Source organism: Anoplopoma fimbria, chromosome 4 (assembly GCF_027596085.1).
Source record: "Anoplopoma fimbria isolate UVic2021 breed Golden Eagle Sablefish chromosome 4, Afim_UVic_2022, whole genome shotgun sequence".
In the NCBI taxonomy this organism is placed as follows: Eukaryota; Metazoa; Chordata; class Actinopteri; order Perciformes; family Anoplopomatidae; genus Anoplopoma; species Anoplopoma fimbria.
In genome coordinates this window covers 19,103,706-19,124,328 of record NC_072452.1, presented here as the reverse complement: position 1 = coordinate 19,124,328, position 20,623 = coordinate 19,103,706, and the positions used below count along the sequence as shown (strand labels likewise).

The 20,623-nt window shown below is 35.8% G+C and overlaps 2 protein-coding genes across 2 annotated transcripts in view; both read left to right on the top strand.

The window, feature by feature from the left end:
- The first annotated feature begins 1,274 nt into the window (after positions 1-1,274).
- sfxn5b (sideroflexin 5b) lies at positions 1,275-11,256 on the top strand. The gene is made up of 14 exons (XM_054597356.1): positions 1,275-1,404; positions 4,352-4,420; positions 4,915-4,992; positions 5,215-5,241; positions 5,357-5,411; positions 5,518-5,543; positions 5,686-5,739; positions 6,037-6,093; positions 6,275-6,340; positions 6,765-6,855; positions 7,163-7,278; positions 7,516-7,601; positions 8,923-9,040; positions 9,379-11,256. The coding sequence occupies exons 1-14, from the start codon at positions 1,348-1,350 to the stop codon at positions 9,454-9,456; spliced, it is 978 nt and encodes a 325-aa protein (XP_054453331.1). The 5' UTR covers positions 1,275-1,347; the 3' UTR covers positions 9,457-11,256.
- A 986-nt stretch (positions 11,257-12,242) lies between these two features.
- The window catches only part of smyd5 (SMYD family member 5), a 29,180-nt gene continuing 20,799 nt past the window's right edge, over positions 12,243-20,623 (top strand). Inside the window, exons 1-6 of the mRNA XM_054597563.1 lie at positions 12,243-12,404; positions 13,279-13,387; positions 14,402-14,541; positions 15,830-15,951; positions 16,058-16,127; positions 16,720-16,824. Of these exons, the coding sequence (XP_054453538.1) occupies positions 12,312-12,404; positions 13,279-13,387; positions 14,402-14,541; positions 15,830-15,951; positions 16,058-16,127; positions 16,720-16,824 (639 nt within the window). The 5' untranslated portion in view covers positions 12,243-12,311. The remainder of the gene's footprint in view (positions 12,405-13,278; positions 13,388-14,401; positions 14,542-15,829; positions 15,952-16,057; positions 16,128-16,719; positions 16,825-20,623) is intronic.

Here is a 20,623-nt window from a genome sequence, read left to right as displayed (position 1 = left end):
TGGTTTACATTGCTTTCTACTCTGGAGCTGAACATAACATATAGGCTGTTTGAAACGTTACCTGTTTAGACTGAGCAGTCTACTCTCAGAAAAGAGGTTGATCTGCATAGTTACATTGAAATAATTATCAAGATGTAAAAATAGAAAAGTTGCCTCCAGATCCTCCTCTTTAGTAAAAACAGCAATACCACTGTAGAAATACTCTGTTACAAGTAAAAGTACTGCATTCAAAATCTTGCTTCAGTAAAATTACATATAAGTATTACCATCAAAGTAGAATATATATAATTTTACTGGATTATAATTAGTGATGCATTAGTGTGTAAGTATCACTTAAATGTTGCAGCTGGTAAGAGTGAAGCTAATTTTAATTACTCTAAAAAAATTATTTGGTAGATATCTGGGTAGAAACCTATAGAAATATATCATAATGTTTTAGTTGATTGCTATGTTGTATTGATAATTTCATATGTATAAACCCAAGTAATGTACAAGTACCTCAAAATTGATCTTCAGTGCAGTAAATGTAAATGTACTTGGTCTTTTCCACCACTGAAACACAATTCCATAGGGATGAGGTTATACATGTTTTAAACCACACACAGAGCAAGCTTCCATGTTATTTTTTAAGTTTTCTTTAGTGGTTTAGATGTCATGGATAAAATGTTAGATATGATTAAGGTTCACACTATGATGAATATTGTGAATATTTCAGATTTATATAAATTATATTAAACTTAATACAACACGAAGTCAAAAATATGTTTTACAATGCAGTACAAATATAAGTTATTGCAATCTTTGTTTTCAACCCACATGTGTATTTTCTTATATTATTGTATATATCCTCTCTTTAGCTATATTTTAATATATGCACAAATAAAGAACTCATTTGATATCCTTGAGTGAATTTAAAAAGAAGCAGCGTCTTGCCCTCGATTACACTTAATGACAAGAACATAATGAAAGTGTCCAGTGTGAAGACTAATATGTCTTTTATTTCTGCTCCAGGTTATTTATTCTCTTTATTATCCTGATCGATACTCTGGTCCAAACACACCCTCCTCTTCTTCACATAATGATTAATCGACTCAACCTTCACACCTATGGGTGCATCAAACTGTTATCTCTCCCAAGATCAATCCGACCGGTTATGCAATAGCTTTCACCTTATCGATTATTTTGGGATGTGTAGTCATGCGGCGCAACTTTGCCAGCGTGAAGGCAAAGGAGAGGACTACACATCCCGACAGACTGTGCTCACTAGTTTCACACGCTGCATGTAGTTCTCTCCACTTGAGAATCCGTTCATGATTCACTTCATTAATAAATGAATAGTTCTCTGTCATGGCGGAGTCTGCAGCCTGTCCTGCCTTCCAGCTCGGGAGACCCCGGTATGATCAGGTAAGACTTCTCTATCTTAATCATGCATTAATTAGATTTTGTTTTTCCAAGCTCTCGGGTGTAAAAAATAAATAAATAAAAAAACAGCCCCATCCTCCTCTTCCTCTTCATCCTCCTCCTCCTCCGGATGCTCACACTTTGTAGCGGAAAGTTGGCTTTGATCTGCGGTGCTTGGTTTCTTTTTTATAAACCTGCAACAACTTTGAAATGAGAATGAACTTGTGAGTTTGAATGGATCCGTTTTGAGTTTTTATTATAGTTGCACTCGCTGTTTATCATCTGCACTGACAGACCCCCCCCCTCTCCCTCTGCCTCGCTGCTGCTCAGTGATTATATCACTGTTAGGGTCTGCAGACACACACAGGGAGACCCAGTGCAGTTTATCACGATGAGTATGTAGAGATGTTTGTTTTTCCCTGTTTTCCTTTTTTATTTTAAGGCTTTAAGATGGATATTTCTGGTACAATCTCCACATTTTTCTGATCCAAATCACACTTCAACACCCTTTAAGTTTTTTTTTTATTTCTCCAGGATTCTCTTTGCACATGGATTTTGGCCTCACATGTGATCTAGATTAATGGACTGGCCTTCCTTATCTGAAGCCCATTACTCAATTTTCCGTCCTCACTTCAGAGATGAATTTGCATCGGTCAGCCCTGGAAGATAATGTGACCTTCACGTCGGCTTATTAACGGAGGGAGCTGGCCACATTTGCATGTCTAAGGTCTTCTTTATTCAGAGCCCTTTATTAGACAGCACCTTCAAGAAAATGATTCACCATCCATAAACAGATTGTGAAAATGAGTTTCTAAACTTTTTGATCTGCTGTTGTTTCGACTGATATGAGCTATTAATGCAACTCTTATGTTAAACTCCAAAATGCAGGATGTCAACATGTAAAAAGTATTACTGAAATGCACAAGAGATGAGAGGAAAACAGCTGATCTTAAATGTTGAGCCTACTGGGCACAGGGCCAGGGGTGAATGGCCTTCTGTGCCTGAGCCTCCGTTTGAAGAGACTGTTAACATTTATTGCGGAAAAGACTATAATGACTACAAAGAGACACAAAACAACTGCAAAACAATCAGAAAGCAACACAAAATGGTCCCACGAGATGCAAAACGACCACTTAGAATGACTACAAATTGACACAAAATGACCTCAAGAGATTACATTGTTTTGTGTCTCTTTCAGTCTGGGGGTCTTGTTCTTATTGAGGGACAATATAACACAGGATATGGCGTGGTATACAGAAATAATACTTAATTTACACCCTTTGTCTCATGTTAATTACTTCTTCTTTTTTTGCGATCACCATCTTTTTAAGGAAGAGAGTACTTAACTCTTGGTTTCCGGCTCCTATGTCTGCTGCTTTTTTCTAATAGGGAGCTGCACATAAAACCTTTTTATTTTCCCATCTGAAACCTGAAGTGAATGTCGGGTTGATAAAGGTGCTGTAACACTTTCAGTTCCTTGCGTCAAAGCAGTTAGAAGTAGGCCAGTGTTTGAATCAGCATCGCTCAGTTTGTCTGAGCTTTCCGCCGCGCTCCGTCTCTGCCAGCCTTGTTGTGTACTCTCCGGGGAGCTGAAGCTCATGCATAATTAAAGCGGGCTCCTCGCATGGATCCTCAGTCTACCCCTCTCTTACAAAACAGCACTGCAGCACATATGGCCTGTCAGAGGAGGAGACATGTGAATGACATCGGCAGAAAATTCCAGGGTTACAGTACAGCTGAGATGGTTTATTCACAGTCTTTAGGAGGACTGGGTGTTGTTTCCAGTCATCTCAATTAGGACTCAATGCTGAACAGATAATTAAAATCCAGAAGGGGTTTGTTCCACTGTCTTTCCACTGTGTTTTCTGCCCTTCATAACTGATAAATGTCTCCGAGGGAATCTGATTGAAGCTGCCATGTTTGTGCCCATCTGGTTTGCCAAAGAGACTCTTGGCATAAATTGCTGTTGGGCCTTTTCAGACTGTTGGCACTCACAGTTAGCGATTGGCATGCTGATGAAGACAGTGAAGGGAACAGAAAACAGGGCACTTGACCAACAGCTCCAAGCCTCACTGGGAAGAATGTGTGTGGTAAATGTAAACTTACTCAGATTGTAAGTACATTTACTTAAAAGTTTTTCTCAAAAGCCACATTTTACTTTTACATCTCAGTTGTATCTTGTAAGATTAGAGCGGAGACTTTGTCACCCATTTTATTACTTTTGATAATTGGTTGTGTTTTGTTTTGGTATTTTAACAGTTCAGTTTTCCTGACGGCGGCATTTCAAAGTATTTGCTTAATAATTTCTCATTAACATAGCAGAGATTTGTTCGTTTGCGCATTCTTGACCTTTGGTAACAAAATGCTGAAAAGAGTCAAAGGTCCTTTTACTAATGAAAGCTGTCAGCTGCATCTCATGGCCTTCATTTAGTGAACAGAGAAACAAAGGATTCATAGTCCAGCATGGCAATTCAAACATACAGAAATATTTGTATCAGCTCAGAAATTCATTAATCTGCTTTCGGGCAAAGGTTTTTTGTTTGTTTTTAGCCAACAGTAAATATGAAGCTACTACAAGCAGCAGGTTAGCTTAGCTTAGCTTAGCTTAGCACAGTTATTGGAAACAGGGGGAAACAGCTAGCGTGGCTCTGTCTGTGTTGAATTGGGGTAATTTGAATACATGACCACTGAAATGTATTTTCTATTGTTAGATAGTGTATTTCTGAAATTCTGCCTACAGCCCTGTTTATATATAAAACAATAAACTGTGTGACAGTAATAATAAATGTGTCATTAAAGCATAAATTAAAGCAAAGTGAGCAGTGATAAATCCTCTCAGACTGCAGAGGATTTGTGAAATGATCCGTTCACAGATGGGAGGATGATCAGCTGTTGTGTATCTATAGTGTGCTTTCATTCAGAGTTAACTTTGTGCTACTGTCTCCTTTAGGGTTCATTCTTCGGTCGACTGAGACACTTCATAGACATCATTGACCCGAGCACCCTGTTCGTGTCCGAGGTAACAAAAAAGAAAACTGTTAAAACTGTTGATGCGTTGCAGTAAGATGTTTAAGCTTCCATCCATCAGAATAACATAGACTGTCACGGAACAAATTATCAGATTTCTAATATAGATTCTCTTGTTTTGTCAACATTAAACATTTGTTGAGCTGAATTAATTGATCGTTTGAACATTTCTATTCACGATTAATCATTACTTTTTGAAAAAGAAAGATAAAGTTTGCTGTTTCCACCCTCTCTAATGTCACAGTTTTCTGATTTAGTCCGTCTTATAGTTTATGATAGTGAATTTAAATTTTGTTGGGAATTTTGATCAAGATGCCATGTTGGGCTTTTAAACTATTTTCTGACATTTAAAACAACAAAGAATTGAACCATAAATTGACAAAGCATTTGACCCTAAATATTTGCGAACTTTCTCAATAGGTTACAAAACACTTCAAAACATTAATGCATTCCCGGTCTAATACAGCCCCATGTTTCTTTCTTTAGAAACGATTGAAAGAATGCATGAATCTTCTTGATGACTATAAACATGGAGAGCTTCCACCTGGAGTCTCTGATCTACAGGTGAGTTTTTATCGACGTTGATGTGATGCTATTCAGAGTATGTTGCAGTATAATATGATAAACAAAGTACACATTACAAAGTATCTAGCGACAGTTGGCTGAACAAAGTCCTGGCTGGAGCAAAACACACAATTATCATAAAAAAGTAATTAACTTGTCCTAACCAGATGTGAAAAAAGTTAAATATAAACCTAAAGAATCCTTCTTTGCTTACCTTTGCAGCTGTGGGAAGCCCAGAAGATCAAGCAGGTAAGTGATTCATCGGTGGATACTTGTAAATCGACTCAGGTTATCTGCACCTCCATACATTAAAGCCTCCGGGCTCCTGGCAGCATGACGATGATGCCATGCTCTCTGCACGCAGGCCATCATTCATCCTGACACAGGAGAGAAGATCTTCATGCCATTTCGAATGTCAGGTACGACCTCAGATGAAGATCTTTGCAAACGTCGTTGAACTTACTTCCATTTTTGTCCTCATTTTATTTTATTTTTTTCACTGAACATCATTTCTTCGCTGTGCAGGTTATGTACCATTTGGAACACCAATTGTAAGTCTCATATAAACAAAATCATACATTTAACATCATGGCTGTGCAGATATCCATTTACATGGTGAATGGACAAAGATGAAATGAGACTTTGGACTTATTTTGCCCCGAAAATAAGCTCTTATTCCCTGGTCTCATCTAGGTCATTGGCCTTCTTCTTCCAAATCAGACTGTGGTGTCCACCATTATATGGCAGGTACTGTAAAAACATTAAACCATATCATTTATTGTACATTTTGAACATGCAGTGCTTTCCCATCTGTTACTCGCTGGAATAAGGACATTAGTGTTTGCTTCTTTCTGTCGCTTTTTAAAGCAATATTTAAACCTGTAAATATCTATCTGTCTATCTTTCTTTTCACTCGTCCTGTCCTTTGTTTCCCTTCCTTTCTCTTTTTTGTCCTACCCTTTCCTTCTTTCCTTCATTCTCTCCCTCCATCCTCCTTCTTCCTTTCCTTTTTTCATCCCTTATTCCCTTCCTTCTTTCCTACAGTGGCTGAACCAGAGTCACAATGCCTGTGTGAATTATGCAAACCGCAACGCCACAAAGGTGGGAACTATTTCCTCTGGATATTCAGATCTTTTATGGTTTTATATAGTAGAATATCACGTAAAGTGTTTTTTGAAAGACCATCCTTTGACATTAAATCCCAATATAAAATACAAAAGGCCACTATAAAGAGTAAACATGTATAAAGCTGTGACATAATATGTCTTTTCTCCCTCCTCAGCCAACGCCAACATCCAAGTTTCTTCAAGGCTATGTCGGCGCTGTGACTAGCGCTGTTTCTATCGCAGTGAGTGGGTTTCCTATTCAATGACTTTAACATCCTCTTTCAGGATACTATAATGTTTTCTTTGTGAATTTTACCTTCACATGAGTGCTGAATATTTAAGTCATGAGCTGCTTTGCTTGTGCAGCATACAGAAGAAGTTGAAATGATGTTTTTGGCTGTTTTTTATACAAAGTATCATTAGAGGTCTTTGTCATACTTGTAATATTTATCTTTTGGAATAGTATAAGCTGTACAGTTCTAGAGCTAATGCAATGTTTAGCTACGGTAAATAAGGATTTTTAATAACACTATTAGTAATGCAAATAGTACCGCTTTAAATTGAATTAATTTGAGTTGGTTTTGATAGAAGATTTCTTTAATATTAACCTGATGTTTCTTATCGGATGTAGCTTTTTCTTTTTCAAAGTGTTTTTATATTTACTAGGTCGGGTTGAATGTGCTGATTCAGAAGGCCAACAAGCTGAGTCCTTCCACCAGAATGATAATTCAGAGACTGGTCCCCTTTCCAGCTGTAGGTACGTTAAATCCAGTTATCATTATTTGGCCCTCTGGTGGTCGGAGTCAAAACATCTGACCGATGTTGCGCTCTAATTTTCTTCTACTGTGTTACAAATGAGACAATTATGTCATCTAAAATCAGAGCTTGTAAATTGTAGGAATGTCATTTATGTTGTTAATAAATAAATGTAATATTTATTTGACCAACGTTTTTAAATGTTTTTAGGGTATTTCTACAAAAAATTCTGAAGGAATTCCTTCTAGCATATGTTCTTGTGGAAAAGTATGAAATCATAAAAGCTGCCTTTCTCATCCCGTCCTCAGCCAGTGCAAACATCTGTAACGTGGGCCTGATGAGACACAATGAGCTGTCTGAAGGAATCGATGTGCTGGACAACAACGGGAACGTGGTGGGATCCTCCAAAATTGCTGCAAGACATGTGAGTGTTTATTTTTCTATTGCATTCTCAGGAAATTGTTTTTCGACTGCACTGAATGTGTTTTTACCCTTACTGTTACCTACTGTGATGGCAGCTGATGATTGGAAAAATGCATAATTTCCTGCTCAGTTCCTGTCACTCAGCACACATCTGATCCCATAAAAGAGAAAATTAAATCCAACTCATTGCAGTATTTGAAATGAAGCGTGTGCACAATGTTCTCGTCTTTTTCCCCAGGCGATCATGGAGACCGCCTTCACACGTGTGGTCCTCCCGATGCCGATCTTTGTCCTGCCCCCCATCATCATGTCCTACCTCGAGAGGTTTGTATAGAAGTGTATAGGAGTCATTTGCTTTAAAGATAACTAGGTTATGTAACATAGTAATCTGTAAAGTAACATTTACTTTCTATGTTGATTAAACAACAGATTATTTTCACAATTAATGGATTGGTCAAAAATATGAAAAATGTGCATCACATTCTTTTTTTAAATGTCTTGTTTTGTCCAAATCCAAACAAAGTAGTGTCTACTATCATGAAAGACTAAGACAACCAGAAAATATTCACAATTGAGGAATTTGAACAAGCGATTTTTGTTTTCCATTTTTGCTTCAAAAATGACTTAGAAAACTTACCTAAAAAGGTTATAATTTACTGTTAGTAAATTTAAAAAAAGAAAAGCAATTTATTATGCTACATTAATCAGAGATTATTCAGATAGAAAACTAATCAATGGTTCTCAACCTTTCTGGTAACCAACCAATCAGTCATCTTTATATTCATTTTAGAAACCTGAATAGTAGCTGTAAAAAAAAAGCTTAAAAGCAAAGCAAACATTATTTTATTTTTTTCTGTGGTTCTTACATTTTGCGAACCCCTCAGATTGATCTTCTGACACCTTGTGGGGATCCCGGTCCCCAGTTTGGGAACTAGTGGCCAACGTGATTAAATGTTCTTTAAAAACAGGAGGAACTCTGGCCCTGAACTCATTCTGCCTTTTCAGCAAATGTGGTGTTTTATAAAGGCAGTTGTTTGCCCTGAAAAGGCAAAACTCAGAACATAGTGAGTTTAAACCAGAATCTGACTGCATGCAAGTAAGTGAAACTTCAAAACTAAAATACATATATGCTAAACCCATGATCTTCTAAACGTCATCCTATCTTTGTTGTTGGTTATTGCTCTCTGTCTTTAAAGGGCTGTATTGTCTGTTTGATTCTGGTCTAAAAATAATCCCCATGTTTTTCTCTGTTTATCGAGCTAGAGCCGACATATGTTGTGCCCCAAAGTGCTTCTCATGTATTCATTCAGTAGTAGGCCACAATCAGAGGAGATGAAAAGAAAAAAGAACAATATGTAATAATACACAAAAAGAGGACCTAACAAAAGCAGACTTTCTGTCTCTATTAATTAAATAAATAAGGAAACATAAATTGCCCTCAGACTCATTAAACCTAGAACTGTATATTTCACACAGACAGATTAACCTCACACCCACTAATTTAGGAAAATAGCTTCCCCTCCGAATTCTGCACGTGTCTTTTGTCCGTCTCCAAAAATAACTCCTGGCTTTGCAGTAGTCATCTGGGATCGATCCACACCGCAGGCTCACGTTTTCCCTTTCTTCACTAACTTTACTTGTATAGGATGCGATTCCTGCAGAGCAACCGCCGGTTGTTGCTGCCCATCCACAGCCTCGTGTGCCTGGTTACCTTCGGCCTCTCGCTGCCCCTGGCCATCAGCCTGTTCCCCCAGATGTCTCAGGTACGGCGAAAAAACATGTCGCTTCAACCGCTCCCACTGCTAATTCGAGGCCAGATGGCTGAAAAAAAAGGAGCAGCTGGGGAGAAAAATTTGAATTACACATACACCACTTGACATGCACAGCTCCGGCCCACAAGCTTTTGTTCCCCTCTTATTCCAGATGTATTTTCCCACCGAGTAATTAAAAGTCAAAATGATTTCCAAAGCTTAAAGACAAAGCGATGTAGAACTACAATTTTGTGCTTTTTTTTTTTTTTTTTTTCCCGACACGGAAGAACCTTAGTTTGTATAAGATTTCCCTTTTGTGATTCCCGACACGGAAGAACTTTAGTTTGTAGATTGAGGTGTCTTGCCTCGAGCCGGAGATCGCCATGGCAACAGATTGCAAAGTGGTGACCTACAATAAGGGTTTATGATGGATGCCGTGGTGAGGAAGAGGAGAGCACGAGGACAGGGGGGTGAGGACGGAAATGAGGCGGCATAGTGAATATCTGTCAGGGAGAAACTAGTGGGGTTCCTCCTCCACATGTTTAATCACAGCAGAGCCTGTAGATCATCAGTACTAACACAGGGTTGATTTTTAATTCCACGGTTCTCAAGATCACAGCAATTATTGGGCCAAGGTTTGAAAAGAAAAAGCTCTGTATGTATAAATGATGATATATTGACTGTGAAATCAGTTTTTTAGTATTAGTGAAATGATTTTTATACTTACAAAGCAGTGTTTCCCACCCGATGACAAGGGTTTATAAATACAGTTTGAACCTGCAATAACTGACTTTTTCTGGCTTTTAGACTAACTGGAGCCTGTTTGTCTGATGAGAGCAGTGAGAGTGAACGAAAACTATAAATTTGAAAACAAACACAGTGAGGGTGGCTTGACAGCTTGTTTGTCCACAGGTTAGACACCGTAAGTTTATCAGCTAACATTTGATTTATCTTTATTTTAAACTTTTTTATATTGTGATCCATAAAAAAACTAAGTTATATCTGCGTTTGACTGTTGGTCACCAGTTGCATTAATACAAGTATCATTTTTTAGAGGCTGGAAGAGGTGAACTATTCTTGTGTTTCACAAGAAAAAATCAAAAATAAGGGATAAGTCTAAAAAGAAAAAAAAAGAAATATAATTTCATTACACTGAAATGTTAATTCTATTATTTATCCTACATTTTGTGACCCCCAGATTATTAACATTGTCCTTAATCTACAATTCTGCATCTCTTTCTGAGTTTGTTTCAGAGACATCTGTCAGAGCATGATGATCAATACTGAATTTCTTCAGATAACAATAAACAAAACATCATTAACTTCCGTAAATAAACACATTATATACATAAAGATTTCTGACAAGGATCCTTAAAATTAGGGAAAATAAAAAACATTTGACCATCAAAAAAATCATCACTGCCCTCTGTTGGACAAAAGTCAGAGCAAACATATTGGAAACGATCTTTGGCTTTTCTGTACTACCATTTCTTCTCAAAATATGCTGATCCTGATATATCTACAATAAGCTGATACCAGCTGATATATATCTGGTGAGGGCTCTAGTCTGTTGTGTTGTGATAGAGACGGTCGACAAAATGAGCTTTGAGGGAAAGCTTCCCCTACAGTGTATTTTTGACCCGTGGGAAACACTGCACTAGATAAAACATTTCTTTTTATCATGTGAAGGAAGAGAAACTCTGCATTAACCTGCAGCTGACCTTATGAAATATTCTGTATACTGAGGATTCCCTCATTCGAGTACTGAATTACTACGTAACAATACTGCCGGTGTGAAGCCCCTCCGTCAGTGGCCGTACTGTAGATGTCTATGGGACAATGTGGAGACTGTACTGTAGATGTATAATAGTTTACACACTGTTCATCACACAACAGGTATTTTTACCTCAATAATGTGAAACAACATACAGAATTTTACTCTCTGGACATTTTGTTTCCTACAATAACCAAACGCTGAACAATGACTTTGTTTCCTAACTTGTTGGAAGGACTCCACTACTGACTGTTTCTGTAACCACTACTGTATTCCTAATGCTTTACTTTGTACAATACTTTACATTTAAAAGTATTAGAAATATACAATGCTACTTATAATGAACTTTTTAACAATTTGTATAATAATTCTACTTCAAGTTTATTAAATGTTTGCTAGCCAAACAATGTAAAACATTTATCTATATTATCTGAAAATTATATAATAAATACTATCTACCTATTTACTGTTTTTTGGTTGAAAACTTTATTTCCAGACATTTCAGTGTACCTAATGTTTAGTGTTATATTGTATTATGGCTTTCAACAAGGGCCATCATGGTTTACTGTTTTCAACATTGACATTATTTAATTTCTTTTGCCTTTTAAACTGTCCCTCATTCTATTATTATGACTTTACTGTTTTGCACTTTATCGGACAATGTGCTTTTCAGATCTGTTATGATACGTCAGTTGATTAACAGAAAATTAATCTAAAACTATTAATAGACAAATCTTAAAAGTATTTTTTCACCTTGAAGTAATGTCCCCTTGGGTTTCAGAAAATGTTCACCATTTTCTAAAATTAAATTAAGCAATTAATCAAGAAAATAATCAACGGATTAATAAATAATACTTTTCCGCACCCTTTTTAGTATTTTTAAGATGCCAGTTGTGACCAAAAGTAATGATTTTTATGTATTCATGTAATAATAAGGGATTTAATCAATTCTAGATACTTTTCTGCTTAATAATCACATTTGTTACTTACTGCACTTACCCTATTCGTAGTAGTTTGTAGCACTTATTATATTCGTATTAGTCTGTTGCAATTATTGTTTTCGTAGTAATTTGCCTCTGCACTATACTTTTGCTCTGGCTTATGCTTTAAGATGCTTGTTTAAGAAAGGAGATGCACTTATGACTTCTGGTGACTAGTAGTTCTCTTGAATACCTATGTTGAATACACTTATTGTAAGTCGCTTTGGATAAAAGCGTCTGCTAAATGACTGTAATGTAATGTAATGTAATTTGTTAATATTTATTGGATATCATAAATATATTTCTGACAGTTTAGGAGCTAGTGATCATAAATGCACTCTGTTATTTCTATTTCAGCTCACATAATAGTTTCACTGAAGCTTCACCTACAATAAATCAAATAGCTTCCAGTGTTGAGCCGTGAGGGACCTGCAGTTCACGGGTTCACCGCCAGAGGTCGCTGCTGCGCCGATGCGGAGATAAGACGTCAGCGTGGGACAGGGGTGAAAGGGAAAAGGTCGACGGAAACATGGCTGCTCCCGTGGATGACATGTTTTCCTTCTGCGTGGACGCCGGCAGAGCCTCCAGCTGCGTGGATGTTCGATTTATAAACAATGTTAAGGTAAGGCGGGGTTAGAGTTGGATGCACTGGAGATATAAAGACACATCTGGAGCTTAAAGCAGCCCTGATGCGGGGATGTGGAGGACGCATGTCGGCTGTCAGTGCGCATCACAGCCGGGCAGAGCAGAGCATGATGGGCTGCCTGAGTCCTAGAGGAGCCGGACGAGTTCATGCAACCATTTCTGAGCAGATCTGATGATGATATATCAATAGTGTCCATATTTACTGTGATCATTACAACCCAAAGTGTGCAGGATGAGGAGCTGCAGCCACCACGTTGCTCCTAAAGTAAACTTGTTGTGGGGTGGTGTGCATGGAGCAAGTAACTCCATGTGTCTTTGTACCCAGACCTGATGGATGTGAGGGGTTAACAGCGAGCTCACCAAGCAGGAAGAAACCACTTCATTCAATTTAGCTTGAGTTTTAATGTTTTTTTTTTTGTAGTTTTGAGAAATGTAGTTTTGCAGCTGATTCAAATCAGCATAAACCAATCTATATGTCAGTGGCATTGAAATTTAGCAGGTGGTGTGCAAAATCACATTATTTATTCAGTGCTGTTTACTGTAATTCCTGCTGTTAAGAAATCCATTCAACGATGCATAATGCATATTCTTACAGGGTCGAAGGAATATTAAAAAGCCTTTAAACCTGTGATAGTATGAGGATAAGAGCAAAGCAAATAAACATAATATTTCTGTGAGGATTTGTTTTCTCTGCCTAGGTGCTAATGAGTTGAAATGTAAAGTTCTACATCTGTTAGTGCATTTCTATCTGTGATACTTCAGAGGAAGAGATTCAGCTGTAGGTGGGTTTAAATGAAGCAAAGAAAAAATTGGTGCACAACAGTAATATTTGTTTGTTTTTCACGTTTCAGGGCAAGGGTCTCTTTGCCAAAAAGAGCATCAAGAAGGGAGACGCCATTTTTCTTGAGCGGCCTCTGGTCTCCGCTCAGTTCCAGTGGAATGCTTTGTATAAATACAGAGGTGAGATGTCGACTGTACTTTAACACACACAACAACGTGCTGGTCAGCTGTGCAAATATTAGACATCCTAAATCAGAAACAGGTTTATTGACAAGTAGGTTTTCTTACATTCATGGAATTTGCCTTGGTGCATTTTATAAACATTCATTCATTCATTGATCCGCGCTGAACCCACGCTGACACGGGGAGAACATGCAAACTCCACACAGAAGGCTGTCTAGCCTGGGAAATGAACCCTGACCCCTCTTGCTGTGAGGCATATATTATCAACAGAGTAGATAAAATAAAAGATCAAAGCAAGCAAGTAAGTAACAGTCAAACGGATAAATAAAATGACATAAAAATATATACAATAAATCTGTTTGAAAAAACGAATAGCTGCAAAGATTTTTTTGCAGGAATGTGCACAACATTTTTCAAGAAATGTTTGTTCAGAGTTATATAGAGGCTAAAGAATATGGTCAATTATGGATGGAGATTATTATCCAAATGTCCAAAGAAGATGTGGGGACTTTGCGTTAATGTAATGTCTCTATGGGGAGGAATGGGAGTTGTCCCGGGCCTTGGTGTTGAGGTCAGCTGCAGATGGGAAGAAACGGTTGTAGCCAATCATGTTCTCTGCAGAGTGTAAGATACATTTACATGTACAGAGAGCTACTTCCTAGACTTTTTCTTTTTTGTTTGTGGGATTTTGTCATCATTCGAGAGCCGACAGACATGGGGCATGTGCCTTTGCATTCAGGCTATTGTTGCAGCTCTACATCCTGGACTTTTGAACTGCATCTTGCTTTAAATAACACGTAATGAGGCTGATGTTGCATAATTATATCCAGAAATCTACATTGACAGTCCAAACAGGGACAACAAAAACATGTTTTTTTTTGTTTACCAGACTTTGCAAATACTGGATTAAATTAGGTTTTAGGAGGAGTTTGATCTAGGATGAAACTTTAATATCTTAAACCAAGATGATCCGCTCATCTGCTCTAATCTTGCACTGTTTTTCTTTCGTAGCCTGCGAGTACTGCTTACGTGCTCTGGAGACCGCAGAGGAGAATGCGAGGAGACTCAGCGGCATCCCTGGACTCAGCCTTCCTCACCCTGAGCTCTGCCGTGTTCGACCAGAGCTGCACCAGGCCTGCCCTCACTGCCAGGTCAGTCAGAACAGGACATGTACATTTTACTGATGATGGCTTCTGTAAAGGTTGTCATTTGTATCTCACAGAGGAAGAAGAAAATACTCTGAAAAAGTGTTCAGATCAGTAAACACAAGAAACATATTGATTTGAAGCCGGCTGTTCTTCCGACTGTTTGGCGCCATCACTAGCTGATCGATTTAAGAGGCCAGTGTTGGTACTATGGATCAGAAAGCCACTTTATTATGTTTTTATTTACCAAAGTGAAATCTCAGACAACTGTTTATCCTTGGTGGTTTCTTTGTTTCTGCATTATTACATATCTGTGTAGGCCACATACAAACAGACACATTTTAACTGCAGGAAAGTTTTTTTGAATTTAAGTGAGTAGTAATATATCCAATTATATTAATAACTTAAGTATTGGCTACAGTTACAAAGTGCTTCAAAAAGACACAGTACAATTAAACCCTAATAATTAGGATAAGAATAACAAACACTTAAATAAATAAAATGAAAAAGAACAAATGCAGTAAAAGCAGAGAATTAAACTAAGAGAAATTAAGAGAAATTTAAACATGTAAAATTGTTATACCTTATTCCTTCTCAAGTATAACTTGCTCTGTTTGAAGCTCTATAAACTCCATTTTTAAAAAAGCAATAAGATGTCCCATATTTAGTCTATTTTCTGTGGGAATACAATACTTACTCTACTTTAAATAAGCTTTATTGGCATGACAGATCACAAACATTTATTACCAAAGCAGTACAGAAAATTCTTGCCAATAAATAAACAAACATGCAAAATATTTTATTTAGTCTTTCCTGATATATAGACACTTATAGTGGGTAAAAAAAGCAATGTCCTATTCATTAATAAAGTTACTATAGACACTGCATTGAGGTGATATGCTCTCTAGACATTCGTCCTTGGAGTCGTTGAAAACCATTGATTTGAAAAATGCACTCTTTGTACAGAATCTGTAGAGAAAAATACAATCAGAAAATGTGGAGGTTTGTCCAGTCACCGCTATTGTAGCTGCAAATCACAATACTTTTCTGAGGCCATTTATAAACTACAACCAATTTACTGATTAAAGTGACCTCGCACTATAGTTGCTGCTAGGCGATGAAGATCTGGGGTATCCTGGGCTGTATGGCAGGGAAAACGTCCAAAGTATATTAAGTGTTTAATGCACTTCTTAAATATTTCCGTACCTGTCTCATGAAATAATTTGCATACATTTTTTGATCGTTTTCAGTGTTTGTTTTTTTTTGATCGGTAAAAAACTGTCTTCCTCTGTAGGTGATGTACTGTAGCAGCGAGTGTCGACAAGCTGCAGCAGATCAGTACCATCGAGTTCTGTGTCTGGGTTCCTCCCAGGACGATCCGGACCATCCCATCAACAAGCTCAAAGATACATGGAGGTGAGAGAGCGTTTTATTCATATTTTCATTGTAAACCCTCTTTGAGTGCACTGATTTTCAATTAAAAAAATGTACTTCACTCAAAGATGATTTATCTTCTCCTCAGGAGTATGCATTACCCCCCAGAGACCTCCAGCATCATGCTTATGGCCAGAATGGTAGCTGCTGTCAAACAAGTGAGTCTCTGATTAGTTTTATCTCCTAAATTGTTGGGTATAAATAATTTGGGGTTCAATTTATTCTGGCGTGTACTAATCATATTATAAACACAATACAAACACCTTTCCAGAACAGGACTTATCATACGGCATGTAATTTAGATTTTTATCGCCCACTCCCCATCATTTTTTGAAGGGTTGTTAAACCTTGCTTGAAATAAACTTTTTCATGACTAATACGGACGTCCTTATAAAGAAAGCTGGATGTAAAAATTTATTTTTGGAAGGTGATAAGCTGAGAGGACTTTTTTTAATAGACTTAGCACTCATGGACGTCAGGCTTCATGAGACTCACACTAAACATAATGTGATGCACATATTCATTTGAAATCTTTAGAGCTGCTCTAATCAATATCTTTATATAAGCAATGGAAAACTGTTGCTTGTAGTGATGAACACAAAAACCTCTGCAGTTCCCCTTTGTTCTACATCTTTTTACCATCTTGAAGATCATTGCTTTGTCATCTTGACAACTTTGCCTTCATATGCAGAATACTAAAAATGAAATAATACATATTTGTTATTAATTTTTATTGGTTATGTCATACAGGCCAAAAACAAAGCACACTGGCAGAAGCTGTTTTCCCACTTCTGCAGCCGGACTGGTAATGAGGAAGAGGAGATCGCCCATAAGCTCCTGGGAGATAAATTCAGAGTAAGTTACCCTCATATTAGGAGGGGATGCAAAAATCTATACTATGTTAGTAAAATGTCATAAAAAGATGTAATCAAAAAGTCATAGTAAAGTATTTCCTAGGTAATATCATAGTATTGTATGTCATGTAAAAAGTCATAGTATAGTATGTCATAAAATATGTCACAATATACAAAATCATCAGTCGTAAAGACTGTCATAGCATTGTTTGTCCTAGTTAGTCATTAAATAGTTGTATTAAAAAAAGGAATAAAAATATGATAACAAGTATAGTATGTCATAATAGTCAGTGTAGTATGTCACAAAATGTTATAGTATATCATAAAAAATGTATAGCCTGTCGAAAAAAGTCATAAAAGATTCATAGTATAGCATGTCGAAAAAATGTATTAAAAAGTCATAATATAGCCTGTCGAAAAAAGTCATAGTATAGCCTGTCGAAAAAAGTCATAAAAAAGTCATAGTATAGCCTGTCGAAAAAAGTCATAAAAAATTCATAGTATAGCCTGTCGAAAAGAATCATACTATAGCATGTCGAAAAAATTTATTAAAAGTCATAGTATAGCCTGTCGAAAAAATGTATTAAAAGTCATAGTATAGCCTGTCGAAAAAAGTCATAAAAAATTCATAGTATAGCCTTTCGAAAAAATGTATTAAAAAGTCATAGTATAGCCTGTCGAAAAAAGTCATAGTATAGCCTGTCGAAAAAAGTCATAAAAAAGTCATAGTATAGCCTGTCGAAAAAAGTCATAGTATAGCCTGTCGAAAAAAAGTCATAAAAAAGTCATAGTATAGCCTGTCGAAAAAAGTCATAAAAAATTCATAGTATAGCCTGTCGAAAAAAAGTCATAGTATAGCCTGTCGAAAAAATGTATTAAAAAGTCATAGTATAGCCTGTCGAAAAAATGTATTAAAAAGTCATAGTATAGCCTGTCGAAAAAAGTCATAAAAAAGTCATAGTATAGCATGTCGAAAAAATGTCGAAAAAATTTAAAAGTCATAGTATAGCCTGTCGAAAAAAGTCATAAAAAATTCATAGTATAGCCTGTCGAAAAAAAGTCATAGTATAGCCTGTCGAAAAAAGTCATAGTATAGCATGTCGAAAAAAGTCATAAAAAAGTCATAGTATAGCCTGTCGAAAAAAAGTCATAAAAAATTCATAGTATAGCCTGTCGAAAAAATGTAAAAAAGTCATAATATAGCCTGTCGAAAAAAGTCATAGTATAGCCTGTCGAAAAAAGTCATAAATAAAAAAAAGTCATTCATAGTATAGCCTGTCGAAAAAATGTCATAAAAAATTCATAGTATAGCATGTCGAAAAAATGTATTAAAAAGTCATAGTATAGCCTGTCGAAAAAAGTCATAGTATAGCATGTCGAAAAAAAGTCATAGTATAGCCTGTCGAAAAAAGTCATAAAAAATTAATAGTATAGCATGTCGAAAAAATGTATTAAAAAGTCATAATATAGCCTGTCGAAAAAAGTCATAGTATAGCCTGTCGAAAAAAAATTCATAGTATAGCCTTTTCGAAAAAATTTATTAAAAAGTCATAGTATAGCCTGTCGAAAAAATAAAAAGTCATCATAAAAAATTAATAGTATAGCCTGTCGAAAAAAGTCATAAAAAAGTCATAGTATAGCCTGTCGAAAAAATGTCATAAAAAAGTCATAGTATAGCCTGTCGAAAAAAGTCATAAAAAATTCATAGTATAGCCTGTCGAAAAAATGTATTAAAAAGTCATAGTATAGCCTGTCGAAAAAAGTCATAGTATAGCCTGTCGAAAAAATTTATTAAAAAGTCATAGTATAGCCTGTCGAAAAAAGTCATAGTATAGCCTTTCGAAAAAAAAATCATAGTATAGCCTGTCGAAAAAATGTCATAAAAAGTATAGTATAGCCTGTCGAAAAAATTTATTAAAAAGTCATAGTATAGCCTGTCGAAAAAAGTCATGAAAAATTCATAGTATAGCCTGTCGAAAAAATGTATTAAAAAGTCATAGTATAGCCTGTCGAAAAAATCATAAAAAAGTATAGCATGTATAAAAAATCATATTAAAAAGTCATAGTATAGCCTGTCGAAAAAAGTCATAAAAAAGTCATAGTATAGCCTGTCGAAAAAAGTCATGAAAAATTAATAGTATAGCATGTCGAAAAAATGTATTAAAAAGTCATAGTATAGCCTGTCGAAAAAAGTCATAAAAAAGTCATAGTATAGCCTGTCGAAAAAAGTCATAAAAAATTCATAGTATAGCCTGTCGAAAAAAGTCATAAAAATATAGCATGTCGAAAAAATGTATTAAAAAAGTCATAGTATAGCCTGTCGAAAAAAGTCATAAAAAATTCATAGTATAGCCTGTCGAAAAAATGTATTAAAAAGTCATAGTATAGCCTGTCGAAAAAAGTCATAAAAAATTCATAGTATAGCCTGTCGAAAAAATGTATTAAAAAAATCATAGTATAGCCTGTCGAAAAAAAAAAGTCATAGTAAGCATGTCGAAAAAAATTAAAAAGTCATAGTATAGCCTGTCGAAAAAAGTCATAAAAAAGTCATAGTATAGCCTGTCGAAAAAAGTCATAGTATAGCCTGTCGAAAAAAGTCATAAAAAAGTCATAGTATAGCCTGTCGAAAAAAGTCATAAAAAAGTCATAGTATAGCCTGTCGAAAAAAGTCATAAAAAAGTCATAGTATAGCCTGTCGAAAAAAGTCATAAAAAATTCATAGTATAGCCTGTCGAAAAAATGTATTAAAAAGTCATAGTATAGCCTGTCGAAAAAAGTCATAAAAAAGTCATAGTATAGCCTGTCGAAAAAAGTCATAAAAAAGTCATAGTATAGCATGTCGAAAAAAATGAATCATAGTATAGCATGTCGAAAAAAATATAAAAAAAGTCATAGTATAGCCTGTCGAAAAAAGTCATAAAAAATTCATAGTATAGCCTGTCGAAAAAAAAAAAGTCATAGTATAGCCTGTCGAAAAAAGTCATAAAAAATTCATAGTATAGCCTGTCGAAAAAATGTATTAAAAAGTCATAGTATAGCCTGTCGAAAAAAGTCATAGTATAGCCTGTCGAAAAAATTTATTAAAAAGTCATAGTATAGCCTGTCGAAAAAAGTCATAAAAAAGTCATAGTATAGCCTGTCGAAAAAAAGTCATAGTATAGCCTGTCGAAAAAAGTCATAAAAAAAAAGTCATAAAAAAGTCATAGTATAGCCTGTCGAAAAGAATCATACTATAGCATGTCGAAAAAATGTATTAAAAGTCATAGTATAGCCTGTCGAAAAAAGTCATAAAAAATTCATAGTATAGCCTGTCGAAAAAAAAGTCATGTATTAAAAAGTCATAAAAAATTCATAGTATAGCCTGTCGAAAAAATGTATTAAAAAGTCATAGTATAGCCTGTCGAAAAATAAAAAAAAGTCATAGTATAGCCTGTCGAAAAAAGTCATAAAAAAGTCATAGCCTGTCGAAAAAAGTCATAAAAAATTCATAGTATAGCCTGTCGAAAAAATTCATTAAAAAGTAATAGTATAGCCTGTCGAAAAAAGTCATAAAAAAGTCATAGTATAGCCTGTCGAAAAAAGTCATAGTATAGCCTGTCGAAAAAAGTCATAAAAAATTCATAGTATAGCCTGTCGAAAAAAATCATAGTATAGCATGTCGAAAAAAATGTATTAAAAAAGTCATAGTATAGCCTGTCGAAAAAATTTATTAAAAAGTCATAGTATAGCCTGTCGAAAAAAGTCATAAAAAAGTCATAGTATAGCCTGTCGAAAAAAAGTCATAGTATAAGTCAAAAAAG

Excerpts from the sequence above, each read along its gene's own strand:
- sfxn5b (XM_054597356.1), top strand. The coding sequence starts at position 1,348 with ATGGCGGAGTCTGCAGCCTGTCCTGCCTTCCAGCTCGGGAGACCCCGG. Across the intron at positions 1,405-4,351 it reads GGAGACCCCGGTATGATCAG|GGTTCATTCTTCGGTCGACT; the intron begins GTAAGACTTCTC and ends TGTCTCCTTTAG. Across the intron at positions 6,341-6,764 it reads CTAGCGCTGTTTCTATCGCA|GTCGGGTTGAATGTGCTGAT; the intron begins GTGAGTGGGTTT and ends TATATTTACTAG.